Source organism: Onychostoma macrolepis, chromosome 12 (genome assembly GCF_012432095.1).
Source record: "Onychostoma macrolepis isolate SWU-2019 chromosome 12, ASM1243209v1, whole genome shotgun sequence".
NCBI classification, from domain to species: domain Eukaryota; kingdom Metazoa; phylum Chordata; class Actinopteri; order Cypriniformes; family Cyprinidae; genus Onychostoma; species Onychostoma macrolepis.
The window spans coordinates 16,736,190-16,751,574 of NC_081166.1; the positions used below are offsets into that span (position 1 = coordinate 16,736,190).

At 35.9% G+C, this 15,385-nt stretch overlaps 3 protein-coding genes and 1 long non-coding RNA gene across 4 annotated transcripts; 3 read left to right on the top strand and 1 right to left on the bottom strand.

The window, feature by feature from the left end:
- The first annotated feature begins 708 nt into the window (after positions 1–708).
- Positions 709–2,952, top strand: cby1 (chibby homolog 1 (Drosophila)). The gene is made up of 5 exons (XM_058793619.1): positions 709–1,007; positions 1,374–1,479; positions 1,567–1,672; positions 1,761–1,873; positions 1,998–2,952. The coding sequence occupies exons 2-5, from the start codon at positions 1,402–1,404 to the stop codon at positions 2,076–2,078; spliced, it is 378 nt and encodes a 125-aa protein (XP_058649602.1). The 5' UTR covers positions 709–1,007; positions 1,374–1,401; the 3' UTR covers positions 2,079–2,952.
- Positions 2,953–4,080: 1,128 nt separating this feature from the next.
- Positions 4,081–7,076, top strand: slc16a8 (solute carrier family 16 member 8). Its single transcript, XM_058794489.1, has 4 exons — positions 4,081–4,421; positions 4,527–4,670; positions 5,719–6,549; positions 6,666–7,076. The coding sequence occupies exons 1-4, from the start codon at positions 4,205–4,207 to the stop codon at positions 6,839–6,841; spliced, it is 1,368 nt and encodes a 455-aa protein (XP_058650472.1). The 5' UTR covers positions 4,081–4,204; the 3' UTR covers positions 6,842–7,076.
- Positions 5,311–6,832, bottom strand: LOC131551485 (uncharacterized). The gene is made up of 3 exons (XR_009273780.1): positions 6,710–6,832; positions 5,703–5,926; positions 5,311–5,584 (listed from the first exon to the last, which is right to left on the bottom strand). It is a non-coding gene; the product is annotated as an uncharacterized LOC131551485 (long non-coding RNA).
- A 3,032-nt stretch (positions 7,077–10,108) lies between the features above and the next one.
- pdap1a (pdgfa associated protein 1a) lies at positions 10,109–14,347 on the top strand. Its single transcript, XM_058794491.1, has 6 exons — positions 10,109–10,352; positions 10,729–10,811; positions 10,929–10,997; positions 11,851–11,972; positions 12,057–12,208; positions 13,210–14,347. Exons 1-6 carry the CDS (start codon positions 10,340–10,342, stop codon positions 13,242–13,244), a joined length of 474 nt encoding a protein of 157 aa, XP_058650474.1. The 5' UTR covers positions 10,109–10,339; the 3' UTR covers positions 13,245–14,347.
- Positions 14,348–15,385: the final 1,038 nt, after the last annotated feature.

Genomic DNA, 15,385 nt, shown 5'->3' on the forward strand with positions numbered 1-15,385 from the left:
GATTTTCTTTACAAAAACTTGGCAGCTCTTTCATTAAACAAAGACCACAAATCTCGCGTTTATCTGAAAAAAAAAGAAGGAAAAATAAGTTTGTCTGCCTGTTAATTTCATTCAGGTACAAATGTCAGTCGATTGTTTATATAGATATTATAGCATCATTATATATTTATATCATGTTTGCCTAGTTTGTAGGAAAGCATACATCAAATACATAAATATTTTTTGACTACATTTGTAAAATTAGCCTACAGTTAACAGTTGCTGAGACTATCACGTCAACAGAATGAAATAAATCCATAGTGATTTTCATAGCTCTCTATCAAAGCTAATATTTAGTTATTGTGCAAGTATTTGTAATATATATTTTCCCAACATGTTTAGTGATTTAAAACGATTACATCTCCAAAATTATTCATCTTGTGTAGTAAAAATGAAAGAGGCCACGGTGGTCAACTGTTATAATATTATTCACACAATGAAGCTCATTCAGCATGTCAGTAAGAATTAAAAATTATTTTGACATAGCCTAATAAAAGTAGAAGTGGGCAAAGCAACAGCACTTTATGCCTCTAAATGTGCATTTCTATATACTTTACAAGATATCCGAAAAATACCACAGGATTCCTCCTCCTCCTCCTCCTCCTCCTCCTCCTCTTCTTCTTCTTCTTATTTGCAATTTTAGAGAGTGTCAGAGGGCTGTCCTGACATGGATATGGCTAGATTTTATCCTTATGGTTAACTAGGAAGGTTTCTCAAGAAAGACAAAGCATAATATAATTAATCATAACAGTGGTACAATCTGTGCATTTTCTCTCGAAAATTCACCGCCGATGCTTAGAAATGTCTCATAATTAAATGTAGGGTATTATTTGGAAAGGTGCTTTTAATTTATAATATAGAACTTCCGGCGTTGCTAGGCTCCCCCGGAATTAGCCGTTTGTTTACACATTTCGTTGGCTTTCAGGAGCATCGTAGAAGCAGTCGTGAGGAGAAACTAAAGCAGCACTGTAAGTTTTTTTTTTTACATTGTACATGCATTTATTTAAAAAAAATAATAATAAATCTGTTGTGCTCGATCGATATATTGAAGAATATGTATTTATAACTAGCTGCTTGCCTGTTACTTAACGTTACTAGACTCTCGAAGATAATGGTAGTTACCTTACTATTAGTATTCTATCTTGTTTTATCTTATCTTATTATCATATTATCACCTTATTTAATTGCCATTTTGAAATCAAGAATAATTGCCTTTGGCTTTCTTAACTGGATAACTGCAATTAGCCTGATGTGGACACTGTCTGTCATTATATGTTGGCTACAGCGTTTACCGCTAAAATGACCATGTATTGAAATATTTTATGTTGATGCAGGTTGGAAAGCCTGACTATTTACTCCAAAATGCCATTGTTTGGCAACATTTTCAGTCCCAAAAAAACACCACCTCGAAAGTCTGCATCCCTTTCCAATCTACATACAGTAAGTACAATTTTCTGTTAGTAAGATGCATTTTAAATCAAATAATATGTATTTAGAAGCCAAATCATAATTTATTGTTTTTATCAGCTGGATCGGTCAACACGGGAGATTGAATTAGGTCTGGAATATGGATCTCCGGTGATGAATATTGGTGGCCAGAGCTTGAAATTTGAAGATGGCCAGTGGATTTCAGGTATGGCCTCCTGCTATAAAAAGACCAATTAAATTTAATGAGAGTTAGCCTGTTTAATGAATGTAATGAATGTCTTTCTCAATCACAGAGTCAGGAGGTAATGTATCAGGAAAAGAGGTACAGCGACTGAAGAAAAGGAATCTCCAGTTAGAAGAGGAGAATAATCTCCTCAGGCTAAAGATTGAGGTTCTTCTTGATATGGTGAGTGTTGAATGTATATAATGCTCAAAGCCACAATAGCTTGAAAAAGATGCAGGCTAAATCTATATACAATTATAAATTACACTGCGCAAACTGCAAAGTGATTGAACTTTTTTCCTTTAAGCTTTCAGAGTCAACAGCAGAAACACATCTAATACAGAAGGAACTTGAAGATGTGAGGAGTAATTCTCGGAGAAAGAAATGATCACAGGAAATAAAGGGGATTCAGTCTTTTTTATGTGTATATACAGTATAGGGATTTTACAATGAAATTGGTGGAACTATTGCAAGACAATATTTAAATATCACTTATTACGCAATTGATTTACAAAAAACAACAACAACTTTATATCACTTTGTATATTTCCTTTTTTTTTTTTTTATTGCCAATTATGTTTAAAAAAAAAAAAGGCTGATTTTTTTTTTTTTTTCCAGTTTTAATTAATAATTTCAGGTAATCTAATTTTGGCATTTTCTGTTTATTTTGCCTTAAACTGCAACTGTGTTGCATGGAAAAAACCTTCAAAACTATATATATATATAAATAAATAAAAAAACTGCTGAATTCAACAAAATGTTTTCAGATTACATAAAATCAGCTGAAGCTCACTTATAATGTGTTTAGAATACAATAACTTGTCTTATAGCCAGTTAGACCAAATCCTTATTCCTCTGGCCCCAGTAAGTGCTCTTACATGACAGTCCCAAAAGTCTTTCTGCATGTGTAGATCTGAATGTGCATTCAAATAACAGAAAACAATTACATTCTTTCTTTGGTTCAACAGTAAGATTAGCCAAGAGCTGTAAAGGTTTAAACATGTACATGCTGATTTAAGAGGATTTTCATATGGAGTGTGAGGCACGTATTACATGCCTAAGGTTGAAAACTGTAGATCTGGCATTTGAATGATAAAAAATCCGACATTTTGAATTATAATAATTGTTGTACCAAATTTATGGCAAAGTGTTTCTACTATGTAATTTGACTTTTCACAAGTGGACCTGTCAAACCATTTCATGTGATATTTTGCTGTTAAACTCCAGATTTCCAAAACAATAAAAGAACACTTGCTATTGTATCACATTTGGTTTTCAATACAGATCCAAACTACTTACATCAGTGTAATGACTGTGTTGTTGTTTTTCGAATGAAAGTGCATTGTGCAAGTTACTGTACTGACAAAACAAGTAAACAACCAAACAATAATTCTGTAATACCACTTGTACTGTCCGGGAATTTCACCTCATTACCTATAAATAAGAGACTTTGTGAGCAGATTAATTACAGATTGTTAGCAGGGAGTACAAGGAAGGAGGTGCACCAGCAGGTTTATTTAGGTTTATTTATATTAGGTTTTTTTATGCTTAAAAAAATAATTCAAATGTACAGTGCAATGGGGCTTGCTTGATGTCAAGACTTAGTGCCTTGTGTATCTAGATTATATACATTATGTCTACTAAGAAGGCCAGGTAGATGATACAGCTACTTGAAGAAATTTTCTGCCATTTCAAAAGCCAGGTAAGACAATTACTTGTGTTTCAAGTATCTTAAAACAATCAAATAATTGTTCTCAATATGATATTTATGTTTATTTATCTATGAAGATTTTAAATCTTCCAGGTAAAAGAGCATCTGGATTTCACTTGTTCTTATGACAACTCATCCTAGTGGTTTCATTAATTGTGATATACAAATGTTGAATTTACAGTCACAAAACTGTCCAGGTGCAAAACATTTGCATGACTAAATATTTCCAAATGAATTCTAGAGACTATAATCTGATTTTAAATCAGATTATATTACAGTAATGCACAAAAGTAGAGTAAAAGTATCCACAACCTGAATGTATTCCCTCATCATCGTACAAATAATGCATGCTGTTAAATTAATCACATTTCCATACATTTTATGATGCAACATACATGCCAGAAAAAAAATGTGAGGTTTTAACCAGGGACTTGGCATTTGAGAGCAGTGAAGACTCAATCAACAATAATACAAGTCCCTGGTTAAAAAAAAAAAAACTTAAAAGAAACTTCATGATCTAAGTTTCTGATATTTACTCAGTACGATACATTATATATGTCAGTCAGTGTCAGTCAAGTAATGAGTAGGTTGGCCTATGACTGTACTTCCTGGAGGTGAAGGGAAACGTGGCTTGTGCTCATATTACTTCCCCTGCGAAAGTGATGCAGAGTCTTGAACAGCAGCACATGTTCAGTAGAGCATCATCTGAATAGAAATTTCCCTGACTGAACACGTTTTTTTGATTCTACATATAAGTATATCAAAAATCTTTTATGTCTTCTCTTTTGGAGGCCTGAGCAACTATGGGAATTACTGTAGAGGATCGAGAGACGGTAGGTGCCCCAGATGGTGGCTGGGGATGGATGGTTCTGTTTGGATGTTTTATCATCACTGGCTTCTCATATGCCTTCCCGAAAGCTATAAGTGTGTATTTCAAAGAACTGATGAAGGACTTTAACTGTGGATACAGTGACACAGCCTGGATTTCATCTATAATATTAGCAATGCTGTATGGTTCAGGTAAGATACTGTAAATTGAATTATAAAACCTTTAAATGTTTTAGAAAAAACTTTTTTCTTCTTCTTCTTCTTAATGCTCATTGTATTTATGTTCATTTAATCCAGGTCCAATCTCCAGCATCATGGTTAATAAATTTGGATGCCGGCCAGTGATGTTGGTTGGAGGATTACTGGCCTCAGGAGGGATGATAATTGCATCTTTCACTACTAACATTATCCAGCTTTATCTCACTGCAGGTGTCATTACAGGTAACTAAAAGACATTTGATATCAAAAATGTATAAATCTATAAAAAGTTTAGTTTTTTAGACTTTTCACTGTTTGTGTTACTCTGCTTGTCCTTATTTATGTGTTCCAGAAAGACTGTAGTTTTGGTCTTGCTATGAAATGTGGAGAGTTTTTAGTGACAGCATGTTACATTTTTATGCCATGTGCGACTGTCTTTATGAGTGAGTCATTGAAAGTTTCATTCATCCAATTCGTTCAAATACACTGATTCATTCGGGAACTACACCCAGTCTGCTTTGACTTAAATATTTTCATAGTAGTAACTGCAATATGTCTTTAAATATGTCTCTAAAAGAAGTTACCTGCACTCTAAAAAAACACTGTTTTTGGGTTGTTTTTAACCCAAGGGCTGGGTAAATATAGGACAGAACCCATGTTGGGTTAATTTTATCCTGCAAAATGGGTTGTTTATTTAACCCAGCATAATGGGTTGATTTAACCCAGCTAATGGGTTTATTAATTTTTACATTATTACTAGTTTATTTTTTACTTCATTCATTAAATAATGATTACAGATTACTTAAATCCTCTAAACATTTCTAAAATAGCCTACTCCACACAACCACTGGTTTGCATGATAACTTCCTTTATTTTCCTTTATTTATCATTTACAGCATTGTATATGTCGTTTTTAATAGGCTATACATATTGCCTATATTTAAACTCTTTAACAAACATTAAAAGTAAAAAATAAACATTAAACAGAAGTAATTCACGTGTAGCCTAATCGACCAGTGTCTGTTATTCTGTTTCCACCGTAACGGCGCCGCGCAGCGCTGGTTCTCTGCCCGAGCTGGAGTCATGTTCGGCGGGAACTGCTAACGGACCGCCGCCCTGCGTTTCACTCTAGCCGAAACATGCTGTGACTCCATAACCTGCCAATAAACAAACAGTAAACAGCTCTGAGGATATGTTTTAACATCCAAAATAAAACCGAATCCTTAAGTTGTTAACGACAGAGTTGTTAAATTCCATATTTTTAATGAATAATACCTTTGTCTCTGTAAAGGTCTTGGACTGGCTTTGAACTTCCAACCATCACTAATTATGCTGGGGTCTTACTTTGACAAACGCAGACCACTTGCAAATGGACTGGCAGCAGCTGGAAGCCCTGTATTTCTGTCCGCTCTTTCTCCATTAGGACAAAAGCTGCTCGACCACTATGGATGGAGAGGAGGCTTTCTCATCACTGGTGGTCTTCTGCTCAATTGTTGCACCTGTGGAGCAATTATGAGACCGCTGAAATGCAAAGAAAGGAAAGCAATAGTCTGTTCCCAAGAGCTCAAGGAAATGCTGCCTCCTGGGGCTAGACAAGAGAATATCATTTGTGAAAACAATAATGATAAAAAGCCCAGTAAAAAGAAGCTTTTGGACTTCAGTGTACTTGCTGACTTAGGGCTTATTATCTATATTATTTCAAAATTTATAGTTGTCCTCGGCCTATTTGTTCCAACTATTCTACTAGTCAACTATGCTAAGGACCAAGGAGTGCCAGACCAGGATGCTGCCTTTTTGTTGTCTATTATAGGATTTATTGACATCTTTGCTCGTCCCACGTGTGGCATACTGGCCGGTTTAAAATGGATCCGACCCAAGATGTCTTATTTCTTCAGCCTTGCCTTGCTCTTCAATGGCCTAACAGATGTTTGTTCAGCTACAAACACAGACTATAAGGGGCTTGTTATCTTCTGTGTGTTCTTCGGGCTGTCTTATGGCATGGTGGGTGCTCTGCAGTTTGAAGTGCTGATGAGTATTGTGGGAAAAAGGGGTTTTTCCAGTGCACTTGGCCTAGTGCTCCTTATTGAGGCAGTGGCTGTGCTGATTGGACCTCCCTCTGCTGGTGAGTTACGATGAAAACATGTATAAGATTGAATCATCCATTATGAAATGGTCATTTTATAATAAATTGGTAAATTTAATAAATAATGTTTTCTTTCATGTATTTCTTCCCCACAGGTTATTTGGTGGATAAGTACAAGAACTATGAACTGATTTTTTACATGGCTGGAGGAGAGCTGATCACTGCTGGAATATTTCTTGCCCTTGCATCATTCTTCCTTATTAGCCGAAAGAAACACAAAGACACACAGCAGAAACATCATGGGGATGTGGCAATCAATCCTAAAAGATAAAAAGCGGAGAAAGTTGAAATTTGGGACATTTATGTTCAATTAATTATATTTTGTTTACTTATGTGTATTATCAATATTAGTGTCTTATATTGTGTGTGTTTTTAGATTTTCCTAATTTCTAACTCTTGCATATAAATTACACAAAATAATTCCACAATCAGCAACACCAATTTTGAACACGTGGGTCAATGAGAAACAAGGATGTCTGAGACAATAAAAAGGATTTTGAGTGCCATGTTCGTAGAAATGTTATTTTATATTCATGTTGGTTTTATGTGCTGTAGGCCTATATATGTAGCCTACACAGTAGGGGTTGAAAGATTTTTTAAAGTCGACTTTTATGTGAAGAAAGTCGATTCGAAGTCGACTAGTCGCTGACGACGTCATTAATGAACAAATAAGTCTGGAGCTGTGCAGTGGCGAAGCTATGGGTGGGCCCGGGTGGGCCCGGGTGGGCAGTCGTGGCCCACCCAATGAGAAGTTGGTACTTTTCCAAATGAATGATATTTATTAAACGATAATAATAATAAACGTATAGTTTCCCTATAACTTCATATATTTAACGTGAGTTTTCTTCCTATATGTGCATAGCATACCCAAAAGTCAAAAATTATGATTCGTCAGTGACGATTCAGTTAGTCCCACCCACATTTATGTTTACGACATAAGAACAAAATGCGCACGTTTTAAAATAATGTTGAATTTGAAAATAGTGAAACAAACCTCAATCAGTCTTTAAAAATATTGGATATCTGCATATTTGCAGCTGTGCACATTTCTGCGGTATTCGTTTACTCTCCTTTGAACGCGAACTGACAGAGACTGATTATAAGATCATCTGCGAAGCTCCGTCGTCTCAGACTAAGGTAATGCTTTACAATAAACTTAGTTTAGGTAATGCATTAACTAACATTAACAATGAGAAATACATTTGTTACAGTATTAATTTCATTAATGCATTAGTGAGAGTGATTGCGTGTGTGAATTAATTCTACCTGGCAGCTACTTTCTACTAGTAATGGAGCTGTGGGATTTAGTTAATAAGAAATATATGCTTGAACTTTTGAGTTTCTAAGCTATTTTATTGAGAAATCACAGAACAGTGTTGACAATACATTTCCGCGCTGAAAGATTCTGTGCACGCGCGATCTGCGCATGATGTACGCGCTACCGTCTGAAGCCTATGTGTGCGCGTTACAGAGCAGCAGCGCATTATATTAGAATGGCGATTAACTGACCTGTACTCAGTGGCGGTTCTACATTGAATTACTCCCCGGGCGAGACCCCCTCTGAGCGCCCATTCTCCCCCCCATCCGAGAAAAAAAATTGTAGGTTTTTTGGCTAAAAAATTTTGCACAAACAGTTTTACTATAACAATATAAGTGTAAGACAAGCTTATATTTCTCAATTGCACAAATCCTTCAACATGAAAAACACAATTCTGCACAAAACAGTATAAGTTATCAGAACTTAAATAAATATACTCTATATACATAATAAACACTGTGTTTATTTGGCACTCGACAATCAACAGATTCCCATCCCCCAACACTGTCACTCACGACCAGAAGTCAAGACTAAACCACAAAGTGAAAATAGCAGTATTCTTTAGTGATATGTTATTTACACAGTGCAGATAGCTTTAGATTCTATTTATTCTATGTTAAAATAAAATAAAAACATGGCGAAAAACATTATTAGAGAAAAACATTACTTATTGCAAAAATAGTGGTAATTATCTGCACTTCTGCATTGTAATACAGTATAAAATAGTATGCAATAACTTATTGAGTGTAATTTTTTAATTTTATTTCTAATTATTAAATGGATGCCACCTTATTGGGACAAAAGCCCTCTCTACACCTACCCTAACCCTACCCGATACTTTGTTCAACTTTTTGATTATTTCCTTCATTTTTATTAAAAAATAAATGCTTTTCTGATGTGATTTGAAATTTAAAAAGCGAGAAAAAAAGTTCCCCAAAAGGCAGATTCGAACCCCGGTCGATCGTGTCGAAAGAAGTGTATTGCAAACTTTACCATCTGCACCACTGAATCTGACAACTAGTAACCGTCTTTTGCATATTTGACTATCCCAATCATACATTTGTGGGTGGAGTTAATGTAAATAGCCTCTGCCAGGCTATTTTTTTTAATATTCCCAACAATTAAACAGTTGCCCACATAAAAAAAAAAAAAAACAGGGGGTGCTGCAGCACCCTCAGCACCCCACTTCCCGCGCCCCTGGGTGTGACTGACTTTAGCCCACTTGTCCCACTAATTTGAGAGAGGTGAACTGTCCGCCGCGGCCGCACCCCCCTCCCCTTTCCACTTCTCACACAGCTTCTGTGCTCGGTACCTTCTCAACAAGCAGGGGCGCCAATTTGCCAATTCCCCGCACAGTTATATGATAGATAATATGATAGATAATAGAAAACCGCTTAGCGGCGCAGATGATTTTTTTTTTCCAAGTGCTTGTGCCGCCCCCCACGTGTCATGAAAAAATGCCGCCCCGGGCGGCTGCCCCGTTCGCCCATGCCTAAAACCGCCACTGCCTGTACTATAAGCTGTTTAATGTGCATTCCCGTTCAATTTCGAGCATCCAGTAATATAATCACACATGTCTTGTGGAGCGCTTTCAGAGTATGCATTTATTTGTCATTTTAACTGTTTGGAAACGGAGCGTAAATGTGGAAGTCCTTCAGAGATTTCTTACACTGTTGCGCCCTCTACAGGACCAGCGATTAGTCGACGTCAAGCTTAAAGCGTCATGGCAGAGCATCAAAGTCGACTTGTCGATTAGTCGGTGTAGTACGCAGATGTTTACTTTTTAATTGAATCTACATAAACTCAGTGTTGTTAACTGAAACTATTTTAAAAACATTCTTCTAATTAAAATGAAGACGAAAGAATTAAAATATTGATGAATGTCTTAAACGTAAAAAATGGGGGAAATAAAAATGTTGCCTTGGCAACTTATTGAAATAAGTTTAAGTTGAAATACTCAATCTAGTAAAACAAAACTGAAATAAAAAGAAAGATAAATAAGACTATTAAAAGTGACTAAAACTTTAAAATTAAAATTAAAACTGCAAATATAAAAATAAAAGAAATAATATAACATATCATCATTCTATATAATTATATAATGATATATAAACTATTAAAACAACACTGCATACAATGAGAATAGAGCATGCTATCGCTAACTTTTTGCTTCCTCTGTCATAGAAACTATTTGGATTGTGATTGGTCAATCCAGCAGTCAATCATCGACTGTTAGGTCGCCTGACGTCAGTCTCAGGAAGCGGCAAAATAGAGCTTTCCGCAGTATCAATTTGAGTCGGCGAGGTCGGGCCATATTTAACTTTAAAATAGCCTATTTTAAGGTTCACAGAACACAATAAAGTTATTCAGTCCTTTCGGGTATATCTAATTTAGGACCAGACATAATCTTTTTTTTCCTGAGGGTTTTCATCGTCACAGAGTGTCTCAACAATGCCGAGAGGAGGTGAGTATCGTGTGCTTGCTTGATCGCTTTCTAATGTTTCCAGTATACCGCCAGAGCTAGTATTGTGATTTTAAAAAAACTTATGAGAGGTCATTTGGAAGTGAAGGTGAATTTATGGCCTAAGAGGATACTGTTAATGGTTCGAGCTTTTCTATAATGGGTAAATCACGGTGTATGTACCCTATTGCAAACCTCAGGCCATGCTGGACCAGTGCAGCCACATGGATTAACGCGTCTGAGAAGTGTTACAGTTTCATCGACGATTCTTATTCACGCTTAGCCTAATTATTGTATTACATAGCGGCATGTATTGTGATTGCCTCTCTTTTAAAATCTTTTTAATGTATTTTTTATTTTACCTTGCCCACCACCTAAGGCAAAAAGGGCCACAAGGGCCGTGGGAAGCAGTTCAGCAACCCTGAGGAGATTGATCGGCAGATGAAAGCTCAGAGGGAGCTGGTGAGTGTATTAGTGTTCATCTTCTGTCAGGTACACACTCCTGAAAGCGATACAGTGGAGGTGGTGTTTGCTGAGCATTAATTTGTATAATGGAAACTCTGATTCATTTGGGTGTAGGAAGAAAATGAAGGGGCTGAACGTGGAAGTTCATCAGAATCTGAAGAGGAGAGCAGCAGCGACGAAGAAGTATGAGATTTTAATTAAATTCACTTTAAGAAAGGAAAATAACTTACCCACCCTTGTTTCAAACCCATAAGATGTTGGTTAATCTTAGAAACACGAATAAAGAGAGGCTATTTTTAATGAAACCTGGGAGATTTCTGTTCCTCCACTGAAACAAATATTTCAAAATATTTATAAAGACATTGTAAATGTAATCCATATGAAGCAAGTGGTTTCATCAAAATATTTGGAAGAGATACAGTCTTTATAAGATCAACAGATTTAATTTAGGTTTTTTGTTCACCTATAAACCCACATACATACAGCTCGTCAAATACGATAAACATAAGCTCAAACTAACTTTACATGAGTACCAAAGAGGTTTATTCTAGTGTATTAGCCTAATCAGGTACAGTTGAGCTTCTGTTTATAATATTTTGATGTGCTCTATGTTTGTGTGTTGAATTGATCCTTATTTATTTATGAATAAAGGTCTAAGTGAAATCTGTTCATCATATTAAGTGAACATGTCTCTTCAGAAAACTTGGAACCACTTTTTCATATGGATTCATATGCATTACTTTTACAATGTCTTTTTGTAGTTTTTAATGCTGTTTGGTTACCAGGACTTTTAATGGATGGACAAAAATGATGAGAGAATATTAAAAATATCTATGAATATAAGTCATGTGGGTTTTGAATGGCATGAGGGTGGGTAATTGATGAGAGAATTTTCATTTTTGAGTGAACTAACCCTACAATATTATGATTTTGTTTTTAGGGAAATGGTTTCATATAAGATGGTGATATTGTTGCGGAGGCTGTTTCTCATTTCTCAAGTTGTTTTTTTCTCTTTATTCGTTCTCTCTTGAAACAGCCTAAAAGAAAAGGTGTAGAAGGACTAATTGAAATCGAGAATCCGAACAGGGTCTCCCAAAAGAGTAAGAAGGTTGTGGAAATAGATGTCAACGCACCTAAAGAGCTCTCACGTCGGGAAAGGTATGTGGGACAGCATATACTTGAGAACCTCAGAGTCAAATAAACTGTCGTTTTATTGCTTTATTTATGTGTTTCCTTGTGTAGGGAAGAGATTGAAAAGCAGAAAGCTAAGGAGCGATACATGAAGCTGCATCTAGAGGGGAAGACGGACCAGGCCAAGGCAGACCTTGCCAGACTGGCCATTATAAAAAAGCAGCGGGAGGACGCAGCAAAAAAGAGAGAAGAGCTAAGGAAAGGTGAGCTGATGGCATTGTTTTCTAATGAGAGATCAACCAACAGCTTGCATCCATTATATTGCATATAATAAGCACTTGCATGATGTTTTTTTTTGTTGATTTTGATTACTTCCATTGTCCTTATTTGTAAGTCGCTTTGGATAAAAGCATCTGCTAAATGTAATAGCTATATTTCCATCCAAAGTTGTGAATTTAACTTATGCACAAAATTGGAATGTCACAAAAAACATTTGCGAATAAATCACCGTTTCCATCCAGTGAGATGGTCCGCTGATTGGCCCAGTTATGTTGTCCCATGGTCACATGACTTTTTTTGATGTGCATCGAGGAATTTATTCAGTAATTGTTTCCTTTGTAGTTTATGTGCATGTTTTCTTATCGGTTAAAAAATGTATCTGACTCAATTGAGCGCATACATTTTTATGCGCGTTTTTTAGAATGCGTATCTTGGTATTTCCATTCATTGATCGTTTTTTTTTTTTTTTTTGCGATATCCCAAAATGCACAAAAAATAGGTGGATGGAAATATAGCTAATGATAACCTAAATATAATGGACAAAGCATCCTGTTTTGTGGTGTGTACATGTTGAGAGATGCCCAAACCAGGGCCAGTGGGCCAAAGTTTGCCCATAATAACCTTTGATATGGCTTGGCATACCATAAAAAAATTATATTACTTATTAAAACTTTAAATGTTAATTTTCATTAAAACTCACCATTATAAATGTAGAGAATATAAGTGAATTTGTACTTTTTATGTACATTTAATACAATAAAATTGGATAATGCATTTACTTCTGGGCCAAGGCCCTCAATCAAGTTTGACTTTTGGCTTTTCACATTAAAAAGTTTGGGTACGTCTCCTCGATAATACTGATTACTGATGGACTAGTTAAATGGATGGTCCATCTAAAAACTCCTTATTTGTGGGTGAACTATCCCATTAATAACTAATAATGACACTGATCTTGTCTGCTTTTTCTTTTTCTTTTTTTTTTCAGAAAAAGAAGCAGAAGAGGCAAAGTCAAAACGCTAGTCCAAGCGTCATCACACAGGACAGGGCTTTTCTGGGGAGGGAGGGAAGGGGACTAGTTATTTAGAGGAGACAGCTCAGGGGAATCTGTACATGTCATCCTACCATCCAGCCAAGGTTGGAGGATTTGGACATTTATAGGAAGTCAAATGGGAGGTGGTGTATGGTGTTGGGAGTTTGTTGGGGTTTTAATTTTCAATACCACCAAACTTCACTCACCTTACCCCCCCCCTGACACCTTCACTGTGCTCAGACTCTAAAGCTGCTGGAGTTTACTATCAATTTCTATGATGTTATCACCATTACATTAGATTGGGATGTTATGGAAGAGTGAGGTAGGGTTGCAGGTGTGCTCACGTGAGCTGATAGGGAAGAATGAAGCAGGTTGTACAGTCAAACACTAACTAGACATTGTCTTTTTATGTAAAGAACAACATCAGCCCTTCTACTGTACTGTACTGTCTTTTGTCAATCTTTGTGGCCTCATTCTGTTTAAGTGCAAAATGCATCTATAGTCATTTAAAGGTTTATAGAAGGGTAGTTTGGTTGTTATCTTGCGAAATCAGGGCATGCTGGAACTTAATGCTGCAGGTTACATCCTCAATTAAAATGTAATTGTTTTTAAATACTTAAACACAATATAATACAATCTCACTGAAAAAGGCATCACTATCGACAGGACAGTATTAAAGTAGCTGCTTCAGCACAGCTGATGGAGCTGTTGCATGTCTCTGCATTCACCGCATCATCTTCTATAATGCCCCTTTACTCAGGGGTTTTCCACTTCTCTTGAGGTGGAACCATTGTTTTTTGTCACGACCAGACTCGCTGGTGTGCCCTCATAGTATTTTGAAGAGTTTTATGCTTTAGCCCATAGCTGGGACCTGACTTGCCTTTACCATTTAAGGAAAGCAATATTACCTTGATGATGTTGATGGTGCAACATTTTTTTCCAGTTCTTAAACAATTATTTACAAAGTATTTTAACATTTGTAAAGCATTCACCAGTACTGAAATAAGTATATACATGGGGTATTGATATGAAATCAGTGGGATTCCTTATTTGAAACTTTGTTGTATACAAATAAATTGGTAAATGAATAAGTTTTCTTTTTGTCAGTCAATACTTTTACATTTCAACACAGGGATAGTGAATTCACATTATTGATGTAGTGATGGTTAAGATTTGAAATAATAATAATTGATGACGTTCACATTTTTAATCGATTGTTTATATATTCTTACAGATCATTTAATAAAATAAAAAAAATGCTACACAATGCTTCGGTGTAGCATAAGTTACCTCATTTCCTGAAGCCGATCAGCGAATGTCACGTGTTCCCGTTGTTTTTCTCAACGCTGTTGTGAAAGGACCAATTATATGCGCCTGTGGTTACACGAATAGACGTTTTCCTGTTTTCAATATTGTGTATAATAACTGAGCAATAGTTTACTATACTAAAGTTAAACAATGGTTTTTTTTCATGTAAATATCAGAGATCGGTCCGCGGTATTTAAATATTTTGAAAATACGTTTTTTATACAATGTTTCTGACTCTGGCGAATCAAAAAACGCCCGATGCGGATTAATCTAGTCACTAACCATAGTTTGCGTGAGCCAGTATGCCATGAATTATTTATTTATTTATTTATACATGCGTGCATTAGAAACGATATTGTATTTTTCTGTAGCAGCGGGCCCCCTGTAGGAGGCTCTATTTCCCCCATAGCATGTTTACTTGGGGAACATTCCACTGGTTTCAGTTCATTGTCTTAACCACAGTGTTTCCCAAGGTGTTAATTTGTGATGACACTCCACCATAAATTATATATGTATAAAAAAAAAAAAACCTTTCACCTTTCGCATCCTGCTGTTTGCACATACAAACTGCATTTTTAATGGTTGTAATGTGATAGACGCTTGATTGCCAAAGGTAAGGTAATGAAAGGAACATTTATGGTGAAGCAACTATACCCAGTTTACAATTAACACAGATATATATAGAAGTAAATATGTCCATTTTTAATTCATATTCTCTTTCTAGTAGGCTATATAATGCCTCTTACTCAATCTAAGTCCAAATGAAAGCTCTGTGCTGTGCAAATCTACTTCAGTGTTCTCTGTGGCCAGAGAGGACTGCATG

What these genes read in the sequence shown, in the direction of transcription:
- pdap1a (XM_058794491.1), top strand. An exon ending in AGAGCAGCAGCGACGAAGAA is followed by an intron (nt 10,998 to 11,850) that starts GTATGAGATTTT and finishes CTCTTGAAACAG; the next exon opens with CCTAAAAGAAAAGGTGTAGA. An exon ending in GAGCTCTCACGTCGGGAAAG is followed by an intron (nt 11,973 to 12,056) that starts GTATGTGGGACA and finishes TTCCTTGTGTAG; the next exon opens with GGAAGAGATTGAAAAGCAGA.
- slc16a8 (XM_058794489.1), top strand. Translation starts at nt 4,205, where the DNA reads ATGGGAATTACTGTAGAGGATCGAGAGACGGTAGGTGCCCCAGATGGT. An exon ending in CACTGCAGGTGTCATTACAG is followed by an intron (nt 4,671 to 5,718) that starts GTAACTAAAAGA and finishes GTCTCTGTAAAG; the next exon opens with GTCTTGGACTGGCTTTGAAC. An exon ending in GATTGGACCTCCCTCTGCTG is followed by an intron (nt 6,550 to 6,665) that starts GTGAGTTACGAT and finishes TCTTCCCCACAG; the next exon opens with GTTATTTGGTGGATAAGTAC.
- cby1 (XM_058793619.1), top strand. Translation starts at nt 1,402, where the DNA reads ATGCCATTGTTTGGCAACATTTTCAGTCCCAAAAAAACACCACCTCGA. An exon ending in CCCTTTCCAATCTACATACA is followed by an intron (nt 1,480 to 1,566) that starts GTAAGTACAATT and finishes TGTTTTTATCAG; the next exon opens with CTGGATCGGTCAACACGGGA. An exon ending in TTGAGGTTCTTCTTGATATG is followed by an intron (nt 1,874 to 1,997) that starts GTGAGTGTTGAA and finishes TTTTCCTTTAAG; the next exon opens with CTTTCAGAGTCAACAGCAGA.